This window comes from Sylvia atricapilla, chromosome 27 (genome assembly GCF_009819655.1).
Source record: "Sylvia atricapilla isolate bSylAtr1 chromosome 27, bSylAtr1.pri, whole genome shotgun sequence".
NCBI classification, from domain to species: domain Eukaryota; kingdom Metazoa; phylum Chordata; class Aves; order Passeriformes; family Sylviidae; genus Sylvia; species Sylvia atricapilla.
Genome location: NC_089166.1, coordinates 1125279 through 1136110, shown reverse-complemented (window position 1 = coordinate 1136110; position 10832 = coordinate 1125279). Strand labels below are relative to the sequence as shown.

Genomic DNA, 10832 nt, shown 5'->3' with positions numbered 1-10832 from the left:
AGGGGTTGTGGAGAACTCAGACTTCTACAGATGCAGGAAATATAAGCCCAACTCTGGCAGTGTCCCAGACCAAGCTGGACAGAAACATGTTCCTGTCCCTGGCAGCAGGTGGGACTGGATTTGCTTTAAGTCTCTTCAACCCTAATCATTCCATCATTGCATGCTTCAGCTTTATCAAGCCAGGTAATGTTGCTCCTCTTTTACAGATGGAGAAATGGACTCAGGAGGAGATATTGGCACAAAATTCCTCCTTGTGAAGGTGGTCAGGCCCTGGCACAGGTTTCCCAGAGAAACTGTGCCTGCCCCATCCCTGGGAGTGTCCAAAGCCAGGATGGATGTGGCTTGCAGCAACCTGGGATAGTGGAAGGTGTACCTCCCCATGGCAGGGGGTGGGAATGTCCCTGGAGCCTTCAGGTGCTTTCCAACCTGTGCCATTCCATGTTTCCTAGACACATTGCCATGCTTGTACGACAGCAAAAGCCATCCAGCTGAAGATTCCAGGACTCAAGGGCAACTTTTTACCTGAATACTTCACTTTTATTAGTCTCTCTTAGAATACTGTACAAAGGAGTAATAAAAATATTCACACTTTATTTTAGAAAGTTCTCTACATGAGACTCCTGTATCCACAGCAAAAAGAAGGCTATGGGGAAAAACCCTAAAACTTTGTACAGAACATTCCTTTAAAAAACCCTCCCAACTAATTCAGCTGATTTAACTGATCCAAGGAGGGTATGGACACACCAACACTTGCATGCTTAAAAGATATTTTCTAGGCAATGATAAAGCAACATAAGTCACAAGGAGAACTATTAATGTGTTAACCCACTGCTGTGCCCTCTGCAAGGGCCAGAACTGAGCTTCTAAAAACAACCCAAAATTGAACAGTGATTCAAACATAAAAGTACTTGAGAATAAGTAGCCCTCCATTTAGTTTATTTTAGAGGCTTTTTCCTGCAAAGGTTTGGACTGTTTGCCAGCCTGGTAGCTCTGTGAAATGACTCCCAGTTCAGGATCCCTGATTCAGGAGCATCAGGCTGGGAGGACTTGCTGGTTTTCTGAGTGTCCTGGAGCAGGGGCTGCTGTACCCCTTGGAAACGTGCGTGGTGCTGACAGTGGCTGAGGAGGCTTTGCTAAGTACAACACAGGAGAGGCTGCTGCCAGTTCCTGAGGCTTCCAGCCTTTCAAAAGCTTTTCTCTTTCATTCCAGAACAACACAGAAATGCTTAAAATACCTTCTTACCAGGAATTGTTTTTCCATCACAGGAGATTTGATCTCTACAGGTAGGAACTCGCCCTGAACATGATACAGGACAAGTGTGAGAGGAAATCTGTCAAGTGTGAAATAATCAGAATCCCACTTAAAGTCAGTAACAATTAGTTATCTCCTCCATGCAGGCACCTGGGGAAAACTCCACTCTCAAAGAAGGAGTTCTGATCACGTTTCATTTCTCCTCCCACAATGTGGCTTCACCCCTGATCTGTTTCCTGCCAGGACACATCTGACCACCCCTCAGCCTGCGCATGCTGCCCTTTCACTTCAGACTGCCTCAGGTACACCCAAGAATGGTGGTTTAATTACAATTAACTTCCTGCTTTTTATTTTTGATTGATCCTGACATTTACCCTTAAGTTTGGATCTTTAGGGATGCAACGCTATGTGTAATTGTTCAAATACTTCTTAATCATATATAGATACTTAATTCACCACAATAGAACATGGAATCTTTCCTTTACTTGCTTCTTTCCATATTTCTTGTTTCTGTTTTCCATATTTCTGTTTCCATTTATGTTTCCCTTGACTGGATTAACTGAGTCCAAGTTGGGTATTCCCATGGTTATTCCATGGGAAAACGCCACACCTGCGTTGCAGTAAGTGTCATGCAACTTTGGTATCTCTGTTTTGATCATTTGTGGGAGGGAGAGAAATAAAAAAAATATTTACTTTTGTTGCTAGGCAGCGTCTTAATTACAAGTTTGGGGCTTTAGGCTTTAGAACCTGCTTGTCTGAGAAGTTTATAATCCTGTTATCCATCCCAGTTGATCGTTAATTAAATGAAATAGGGTCAGATGACCATAGTGTCAGTGAGCTCACAAGCGTTCAAACCCACAGCTGTGTTAATGCCTTCAAAGAATTGCTGTATGTCATTTAAAAAAGCCAATCCTTTCAATGGATAATTATTGTAAATATACAAATCTGTGATGTGCATATGCATAGAAATACCCAGCATATGTCTGTCTGTGAGGAGTCATGTTTGAAAGCATCTAAAGGCTGTTTCTGTGGCAAAAAAGACGCTTTTTCCCCATGTCTTCTATGACAATAATAATTTTTTTTTTTCGTTTCCCCCTCAGATGGAAGTGGTCTGGGCAGACACTCAAGTCTGTTGAGCACCACAATCAGCATTTCAGGTCGAGCCTCAGTCACCCTGCCAGGACCTGCCCCTCCTTGGACTAGCCCTTCCTGCAGGAATACTGCTCATGTCTGTGCCATTTCTCAGCTGATTGATGAAATATCTCTATTTTTATCACAGCTATCATTGTCTAGTAGCTTAAAGAGCCAATTAGGGTAGAGAGTACCTCAGCTAAAGCAGCTCTTCTATCCTAGGTTTAAAGGTTTAAACTGCCCATCAAGGAAATTGCGTATCTGTCAATACCCTGGGGTCTCCAGCCAGAGTCTCTTCTCCTTCTACCTGCTTCTACCTGAAACTTCCTTTTCACTTGGATTTCCACTTTTCAAAACACATTAGGAAATGATTCTCCCTTTGAGGTACACTCCATATTCTCCCCTCCCTGTAGCAGTCCCATGGGATGTCAGAGAGCAGTGAAGCAACTTGCCTAAAATTATGCATGGAATAGTAACAAATCTGAAATCCCCCCTTCTATGTCCTATGCTCAGACCATCCAAAACCTCAACACTCTCCACCATGGCCTCTAAAGCTGGATTTGCTACTGCAGGGACAAAAAGAAAGAGCAGATTTAAAAGATTTATACCATTGTCAAAAAAGGTGAGCCAATATAAGCACTAAGACAACAAAAATACAGGGTTTTGTGGGGTTACAGGGGAAGAGTGAGGGAAAACCCATTCCATCTGGGACACAACCCAAAGGAAAATCAGGTAATTCTGATTTTCAGTAAAACAGTAAAAGCTGTCTCAGCCAGAAAAGCTAAGCCTGCTTTATTTAGATGGTAATTTTAGAGGAAAAAGGCTTGATTTTCTTCCTCTGTGAAAGGATCTAGTATCAGTGACCAATCGATTTCTTCTGCTGGTCAATTTATGTGCTGCTGGTGCTGCTGCTCACACAGTCCTTGGGCATGGAGCTGAGGGACAGATTTCCAGGTAAGCCAGAAATCCAGCCCTTGAGTCCATGGAGAATGGGCAAATCCCACTCATATGCACTTAAAGCAACCAAGGAGCTGAAGGGAGGAGAAAAATTCCAGGTCAAGGATGGCTGCATGCTTGATTAGAGCACTCAGCTCTCCTCCTGTACCTGCCCATTGTCAGCCTCTCCCACACCTCTCCATGTCCATGTTCCAAGGAGCTCCATGGCATTTGTTGTCAGTCATTAAATCACCTGCCCCCAGCCCTTGATCCAAATGCCCACTGAACCCCTGTGCACATAAAAACAGCAGTTTGGGGTGGGGAGAGGAGTTACCTGGGCAGATTTGGGTATAAACTGAAAATAATAGGCATGATTTAGGATCTATCCATCTTTTCCCTGGACCACACGGATGGTGCTGTAGAAAACCAAAAGCTTCGTCAAACTGCAGGCCATTCCTTCCTGTGCTGTTTTTAGGAAAAGAACTTCCCTTCTCAGTGGTGCCAATGACTGCAAAATAAAAATCTGTCGTTCACTTCCCCCTCCCACTTCCCACCTAAAACTGGAAATCAGACCCCAAAACAATCCAGTCTTGGGAAAGTCTGGCTGTATCCCTTTGGTTTTCCCTCACGTTCTGCTCAAAGCACCCAGCTTCAGGAAGGGAAATGTATTTTAAAGTGCATTTACCACAGCAATAGTACCAGCACTAAAAGCTTTTCCCCTCATCCCTATCCTCGTCATTCCATGTCTGGAATAGATGAGACTCTTCCCAGAATTCATCCTTGTTGTACCTCAAAGTCTCAGTGGTTTTGCATCTATTGATGACCCTGGGATAAGAGAAATCTGGTGTTGCACGTCCTGCTCCGCACTAAACTCTACTCTGGAGCTGGTTTGGATTAATTGAGCACGAGGATCCAGCATGCGGAACGTGTCTGTTGGGATCTGCGCTTAAAGAGCCGCTGTGAAACCACACCCCAGTCTGCACGGGAGGAGAAGGGCTGGAGAGGAGGAATTCCCCCCCTTCACCCCGCTCCTCCACCATCCGCTCCGGCCACCGCTCAGTACTTGTTGATCCCAAAGATCCGGACTCCGTGGAACTGAGGCAGTTTGGGGATCAGGACGCTCATGAGGGAGATGGTGTTGATGATGAAGTGTATCCGGTCGTACTTGGTGTAAAAGCTGGTTAGAAAATACCTGGAAAGGAAGGGTAGGAGGCAAACTGAGCTGTGCCATTCCGTGTGTTTGTCTCCCAGGACAGAACGCTGATGGGTACTGGGACACGAGGCAGCTCAGCCGCCCCAGAATACTCACAGGACGATGGGCATGATGGTGAGGAACTTGCGGGAAGCGGTGAACTGGACTCCATAATCCATCTGCTCCCAGTGCGTGAGCAGCCGGGCCTTGCCCTGGTCCGGGGTCTCGAAGGGGGTTCCCTTCACGGTGTGCAGGAAGATGTACATGCTCTGCAGGACACACAGCGTGAGGCACACGGGGCCCTGCATCCCAAAACCCCCAGATCCAGGGCAGCGGCTCTGCCAGCTTGCACCCCCGCGCCGTTCCACTAGAGGGATGTGGCGCTGCTGGAAAACCCGGAGCGGTCAGGGAAACAAGGAAAGGAGAGTTGGGAAAGGCCGGGGCAGCTCGGCTGCTCCACGTCAGACCTCTCTCCCTGCTCCTGGGTGTGAGCCAAGGAGGCGGTGGCAAGATTACAGCCCTGGGATCTCTGCGATCGGGAGATTAGCGCCTGCCTGCTGCAGCACGGCAGAAAGCTCCCCGAAAACATGCTGGGAGAAGGTCTGTCACCCCCTGATTACCAGGGGAACACAAGTCACAGACAAACATTCCGGCTACACAACAGCTCCCAAGTACAACCACTCCTGGCTTTTAAATTCCTTTTTGTTCCTACAGCCTAAAACTGCCTGGGGAGATGGATGAGAAGCCAGCAGCTCGTGTGCTGAGTGCTGAGCAGTTTAAGGGTTTGTGGAGGTTTTTATCTCCTGAGCAGCTCCAGTTTGGGCGTTTGTGGAGGTTTTTATCTCTCGCTAGTAATAACTTATCATGAGGGTCTTCAATCCCTGTCATTTTTTGTCTCTAGAATATTCCCAGGCTGAGATATTATTTAAAATAAAAGATACACAATCAGTTGCTCCATCCCTGAAGTTTTTCGTCCCCTGTGCCCAAGGGGACCTATGTGGGGACTTGATCTTAAGAGGGAGGAATCAGTTCCTGGACTAATCTTTTACTTTAAGCAGAACTTAATCTTGTTTTTTCTTAACTCTTACGAGGCAAATTCAGGTTTTACCAACCACAGTGATGACTTTCCAGTGTCTCGGGCCTGCCACACACCCCTTTGGGAAGGGGACACGACAAAGGACTTGCCCTACAGGAAATGAATCCATGTGCCCTCTGAGCAGTGTCACCAGGTGTTGCTGCCTCACCTGTACCTGGGCTGGATTTAAATCCATGACCCAGAGGCACCAGTACAGGCTGAGGGCTGGAGCTTGAGCAACACACCCGGCACCTTTGGAAACACAAACGAATTGTTTCAACAGGGATCTCAGCAGGAGGAACAGCCGTGCCAAGGTTCCCTGTACGTGCCCCAGGCCACGCCGCTCCCTTACCAGGTTGTGGATGATGTTGGTGAGAGTCCAGACCACGGGGACGCTGAAGAAGGGGATGCTCAGCAGCACGACGTGCAGCAGCCCGATGCCCAGCACGTAGGACAGCCAGATGCCGCGGCTGTTCATCACCCGGGTGTTGGGGTTCACCTCGCTGTGCGCCGTCCCCACGTTCATCCTGCCTCTTGTGGCTGACGGGAGCCCCTGGAACAGAAACACCGAGGTCAGAGCGCAGACCCAAACTGCTCAGCGGGGCTGAGCACCAGCTAGTTGTCCAAGCAAACCCAAATTTTGCTGTTTGCTATAAAAATCCCCAGTCAGTTCCCTCCTCTGCCCCTCGTTATTGCCATTCTTAGAGCTGACGTCGCTAACTCCGGGAGTGGTTGAGATTTGGGAATTATGTGTGGGAAGCTTGTCTGTGACAGAAGCTTCTTGTCATTTGAGATGTTTTCCTGGAGCCGAGGTGTTGAGGTTCAATCCCACGATTTGCCTGACAAAACTCAAACTGATACTTTTAAGCACTTTTAAATCCTCATCACAGTGTTAATCATGGAAACACACAGCACAGGAAGCTTCCTGCATGTTTATGGAGTCAGCATGCCTTAAACTTGGGAAGGGAACAGAATATTTGCAGAGGAAAGGCTCTGTATCAACAGATCTCCTAATTAATTTAACTAAATTAAGAGAGTTCTGCATAGCTCGGAAAGTTTGCTGGTCTCCTACTCTGCCTCACAGGTTTTGCCTTCAGATTTAAGACACAGAGGGGAAAAAAAGAGGAACAAAAAAAAAAAATTGTCCCCCCAGGGAAGGAATGAGATTCCTCTTGAGGAACGTAAAAAGGGAGAGATAACAGTGCAAAGTGCCTTGGGAGATGTTTCAGGAGGAAGAGCTGTGGAGGAGGTAGCCCTTCCCCTACCTGGAAAGAACAACTGCCACGTAGGAGGAGCACAAAGATGGTTTTCTGGACAATGCCAGGAAGGAGAGGAGGCAAGAGAGTGTCAACCTCTCAGAGCAAGTCCTTGGAGTGGTGCCCCTGAGACAGTGAAGGTATCAAGTGGCTTTCTGGACTGACACAGTGCCAGTGGCAGCAGGAGAGCTCTGGCTCACTGGTATCCAGGGATTACAGAAAACAGCACAAACTGAACCCACTGTAAAGCTGAACGTCTTCACACCAAGATCAGGGAAATTCTTACGTAAAATCATCTTTGTGTCTCACAGAAGAGGAGTTTGATGAGATGATCTAGTTCATCCTCCTTGGCTACAGCACGCCACAGTGAAGGCTGTTTCCTGGTGTCTGGCCTCATGGCTTTGCTGTTGCTTCCCACAGCTGGAAGCCGTGTTGCTGTTCCCTCCAGCTCTCCGGAGACGAGCCCGAGCCAGATCCAACATCACACTCTCCTCACTGCCAGCTGTTCCCAGCTCCCTCGTGGAGTGCTGGGCCTGCCTTGTCTCAGGAGCTGGCACAGTCCCCACTCCTGCCCAGGGCTGGGACTCACAGCCAGCCTCCAATCCACAGCTCTTGGAATGCTCCAAGTAACTCCCAAACCTGTTCCACGCACACAGGCAGCTGTTGCTGCAGATCCTCACCTCACTCTATCGGGGGCTCATACTTGGAGAAGGATTTTTTTTCTAGGAAATAGGCTGTGGGGTGCTCAGTCCCTTGTTCCCCACCTCCCAGTTTATGGATATTCTAGAGAAAAGCCCAAAGTTTGATTTCGAAACAGGACTGACAGCCAGAGTTCAGCACTTCACCCCTGGCAGTGGGAGCAGCTCTGTGCTAAACCTGCTGCAATTCCCAAGAGTTCTCAGAAGGAAAACTGGGAGTTGGGGTGAAGCTTAAATGAGTCAAAAAGAGTCAGATTGCTACAACAACAAAAAGCAAAACACCCTATGGAATGTGTAAACAGAACTGCTGAGTGCCAGACATGGGAAATAGTTCTCCTGGATGTTGGGTGAACACTGTCCAGTCCTGGAAGGAGCTGGAGAAAATGAGCAGAAGTGTAGGAAAAACATGACCTGCAGGGACAGCTGGAAGGAAACAGCCTTGTTTAGTCTGAAGGATGCTGGAGACAGGCATGAGGAAGAGTCGGATGCTCCACAGAGAGCTGTGTCTGTGGGATTCCAGCTGTGCAGCAGGAGGAACCACATGGCTGGGTCCTGGAACGATGCAGGGGTGCAGGAGGAGGGATGTGGGAAGGGACTGCCCACAGAATGGGATTTGTGCTTCGCTGGAGGCCTTAAAATCTCGTTTCATCAACAGTTAAAAACCTTCTCTCCAGGAGTCTTTCCTGACACCGTTATCCAAGGGCTGTGGAAGCTCCCTGCAGCCAGAGGTGCACCTGGCTTGTGCTGTGCAATTTCCAACCATGAGTGGAACTTCCAAAAACTAAGGAACAGCTTGGACTTGGTCTCCTCTGCAAGTGCGAGCAGCTGCAGACCCACAGCTGGATGGGACAGGGCCCAACTTGGAAGCTGCATGTGAAGCAATTCTCCTTCCTGTGCCTCAGTTTCCCTTTCTTGTAAAATTAAGGATTTAGAGGAGTGGGATGCTGTAACATATGAGAAGTTAATTTACTCTTGCAGGAGATACTGACACACCAAGCACTCAGTGCTGCAACGAGGCTGATTCCATGTCTCCAACTCTGTCGTTCCCCACTTTAAATATTTCACCAGCTCTGCCCTGGGCTCTGCAGCCCTGGGCCCAGCTCTCCCAAATTTCAAATTGCACAAGCCTGGCTGAGGGCACACAGAGCTCTGTCCCTACCCCCACATCCCATGTTTGCTTTCTAATTCCACACCAGGATTTGTTCCCTTGCAGGACAACGAGGCACAGCCCACCATGGGAAGGATTCCCAGAGCAGCTGCTGCCAGGCTTTGCTTTCCCACTCTTTCGGGACAGAAAAGCCAGAATGTTGCACCAGGCTGAGGGTGAAGGTCAGGGCTGTGCTGACATTGGACAGTGGCCATCCAAGGAGGGGAAAAGTCAGAGCTGTGGCCAGTGACAAAGGGCACAATGTGTTGGTGGAGCTGAGCTCTGCCTCATCTTGCCTGTCCTGCTTCCCTATCCAGGGGCAGCTCCTTCCTCACCTTTGTCCCCAGAGGACATCTCTTCCTGTTCCCTTGCTTAACACTTGGACTTGATGATCTTAAAGGCCTTTTCCATCCTAAACAAATGATCCTATGACTTGCCAGTGCTGTCACCCTTCCCCAGGCATTTCGGGATCACGCTGCGATCCTGGCACCCTGCTGCAGGATCTTCACTGGGCTGCTGAGGGAAGGAGGGCTCAGGTGCTTATCTCGAGTGTTCCCAGACTGCAAGGTGATGATGATCCCACGAGTCACGGATCCAAATCTCTAGCAGCAACAGCTGCCACCTCCCAAACAAATCCTTTAAACCCTTCTTTGCCGCTGGCAAAGGATGAACGGGAGCAGGGAGGACACGAGGGACGCTGGTGAACTGGGCTGTGCCGGGAGGCGGCTGCTGGGTGAGAGGTGAGACTGGGAACACAACGCTCCGTGTCCCTCCAGCCCGGGGCCGTGTTGGACGTGTCTGAGCCCCAGCGCTGCCTGGTTTCTCCTCGGGGGGCCCGGGGCTGCCAGAGCCCCGGAGGGGACACGGGGACACGTGTGAACTGCCCCGGCCGACGGCGGGGATCCTGCCTCCCCGGCCTTTCCTAGTGGACTTAACGGGAGATTTTGGACACGAGGAGAAGGCCGAGGCTGGGCTCCTCCGGGCTCACATGGGGTCCCAGACCCCACTTTCCTCCCCGTTTCCCCGGGACGGGACAGTGCCTGGGCAGGCCGGGGCAGGACCCGCTCCCGGCCGGGCTCTGCACAGCGCGACCCCACCGTGGGGACCCGCACTACCTCCCTGAGACCCCCCATTCCCACCCCGCCGCTTCCCAGCTCCATCCCAGCACCCGCTTCTCTCTTTTGGACTATTTTCCTTTCGGGCCGGGCCCATGCGAGGCACCTTCCCCGACCCCACGGCGGGGCTCGGCCGCCGCCGGCCCCGGGGAGAGCTGAGCCCCCGGGTCCCGCCCCGCGGCCCCGGTCCGCACTCACCGCTCCCGCCCGCTCCGGCCCGGCTCGGCTCGGGGCCGCCGCTCGCTCCGCCGCGCTGCCGGTGCTCTCCCGGTGCTCTCCCGGCGGCCCCTCGGCCCGCCCCGCCGCGGCACGCCGGGAGCTGTAGTCCGGCAGCGGAGGGGGAGGCGGAGCCGCCACGGGAACCGGCGGGAGGGGCTCCGGGGAGCTCATCGGGGGCTGCAGCGACACCCGCTCCGCTCCCCGCGGGTCCCACACCCGGCTGGCTGCGTCCAACCCGCCCGGATTGGGAGGGTGGGCTGCCCCCGCCGCTGCTCTTCCCAGCGGAAATCCGAGGTTGTGGGAACACTGGGGCAGCTTCCCGAAGGAACTGTGCCTGACCCATTCCTAGAAATCTTCGAGGCCACGTTGAACGGGGCTTGGAGAGACCTGGGATACTGGAATGTGGTTTTTAAAGTCCCTTTCCTCCCAAACCACTCTGATTCCTTGATACCGTGAAAATCCCAGGGGCAGCATTGTGCAGACAGCCCGGGCAGGCTGGCAGCGCTGCAGGACACCCGGCCAAGGTCGGGGCTGGGAGCGAGCGCAGGATTCCAGCGCTGGAGCGCGGGGGAGACCATCTGGCTCCGCTTTTGTTTGCACAACCATCAAAGCTCATCGCGTGGGGCTGGCACGGCCCACGAGTGCCGCAGCCATCTGTGCAGGGCTCTATGTGCTCCTGCTGCCGGCTCTTCCAGCAGCCGAGGGGCAGCGCCGGAGCCGCTCTGGGCTGCAAACCCCCTGCCCGGAGCCGGGCGGGGCCCCTGGAGGTGTGCGAAGCCCGAGCGAGGCGCTCCCGGCCGCCCACGGCTCG

The 10832-nt window shown here is 51.5% G+C and overlaps 1 protein-coding gene across 2 annotated transcripts; it reads right to left on the bottom strand.

Moving 5' to 3' along the window:
* Positions 1-515: 515 nt before the first annotated feature.
* ORMDL3 (ORMDL sphingolipid biosynthesis regulator 3) lies at positions 516-10151 on the bottom strand. Of its 2 annotated transcripts, none has more exons than XM_066336746.1 (4): positions 10001-10151; positions 5939-6139; positions 4629-4780; positions 516-4511 (listed from the first exon to the last, which is right to left on the bottom strand). In XM_066336746.1, the coding sequence occupies exons 2-4, from the start codon at positions 6110-6112 to the stop codon at positions 4376-4378; spliced, it is 462 nt and encodes a 153-aa protein (XP_066192843.1). In that variant the 5' UTR covers positions 6113-6139; positions 10001-10151; the 3' UTR covers positions 516-4375. The 2 variants fall into 2 exon arrangements, with proteins under 2 accessions (XP_066192843.1, XP_066192842.1); XM_066336745.1 differs by lacking the exon at positions 10001-10151 and adding an exon at positions 7129-7826.
* Between the last annotated feature and the right edge of the window lie 681 nt (positions 10152-10832).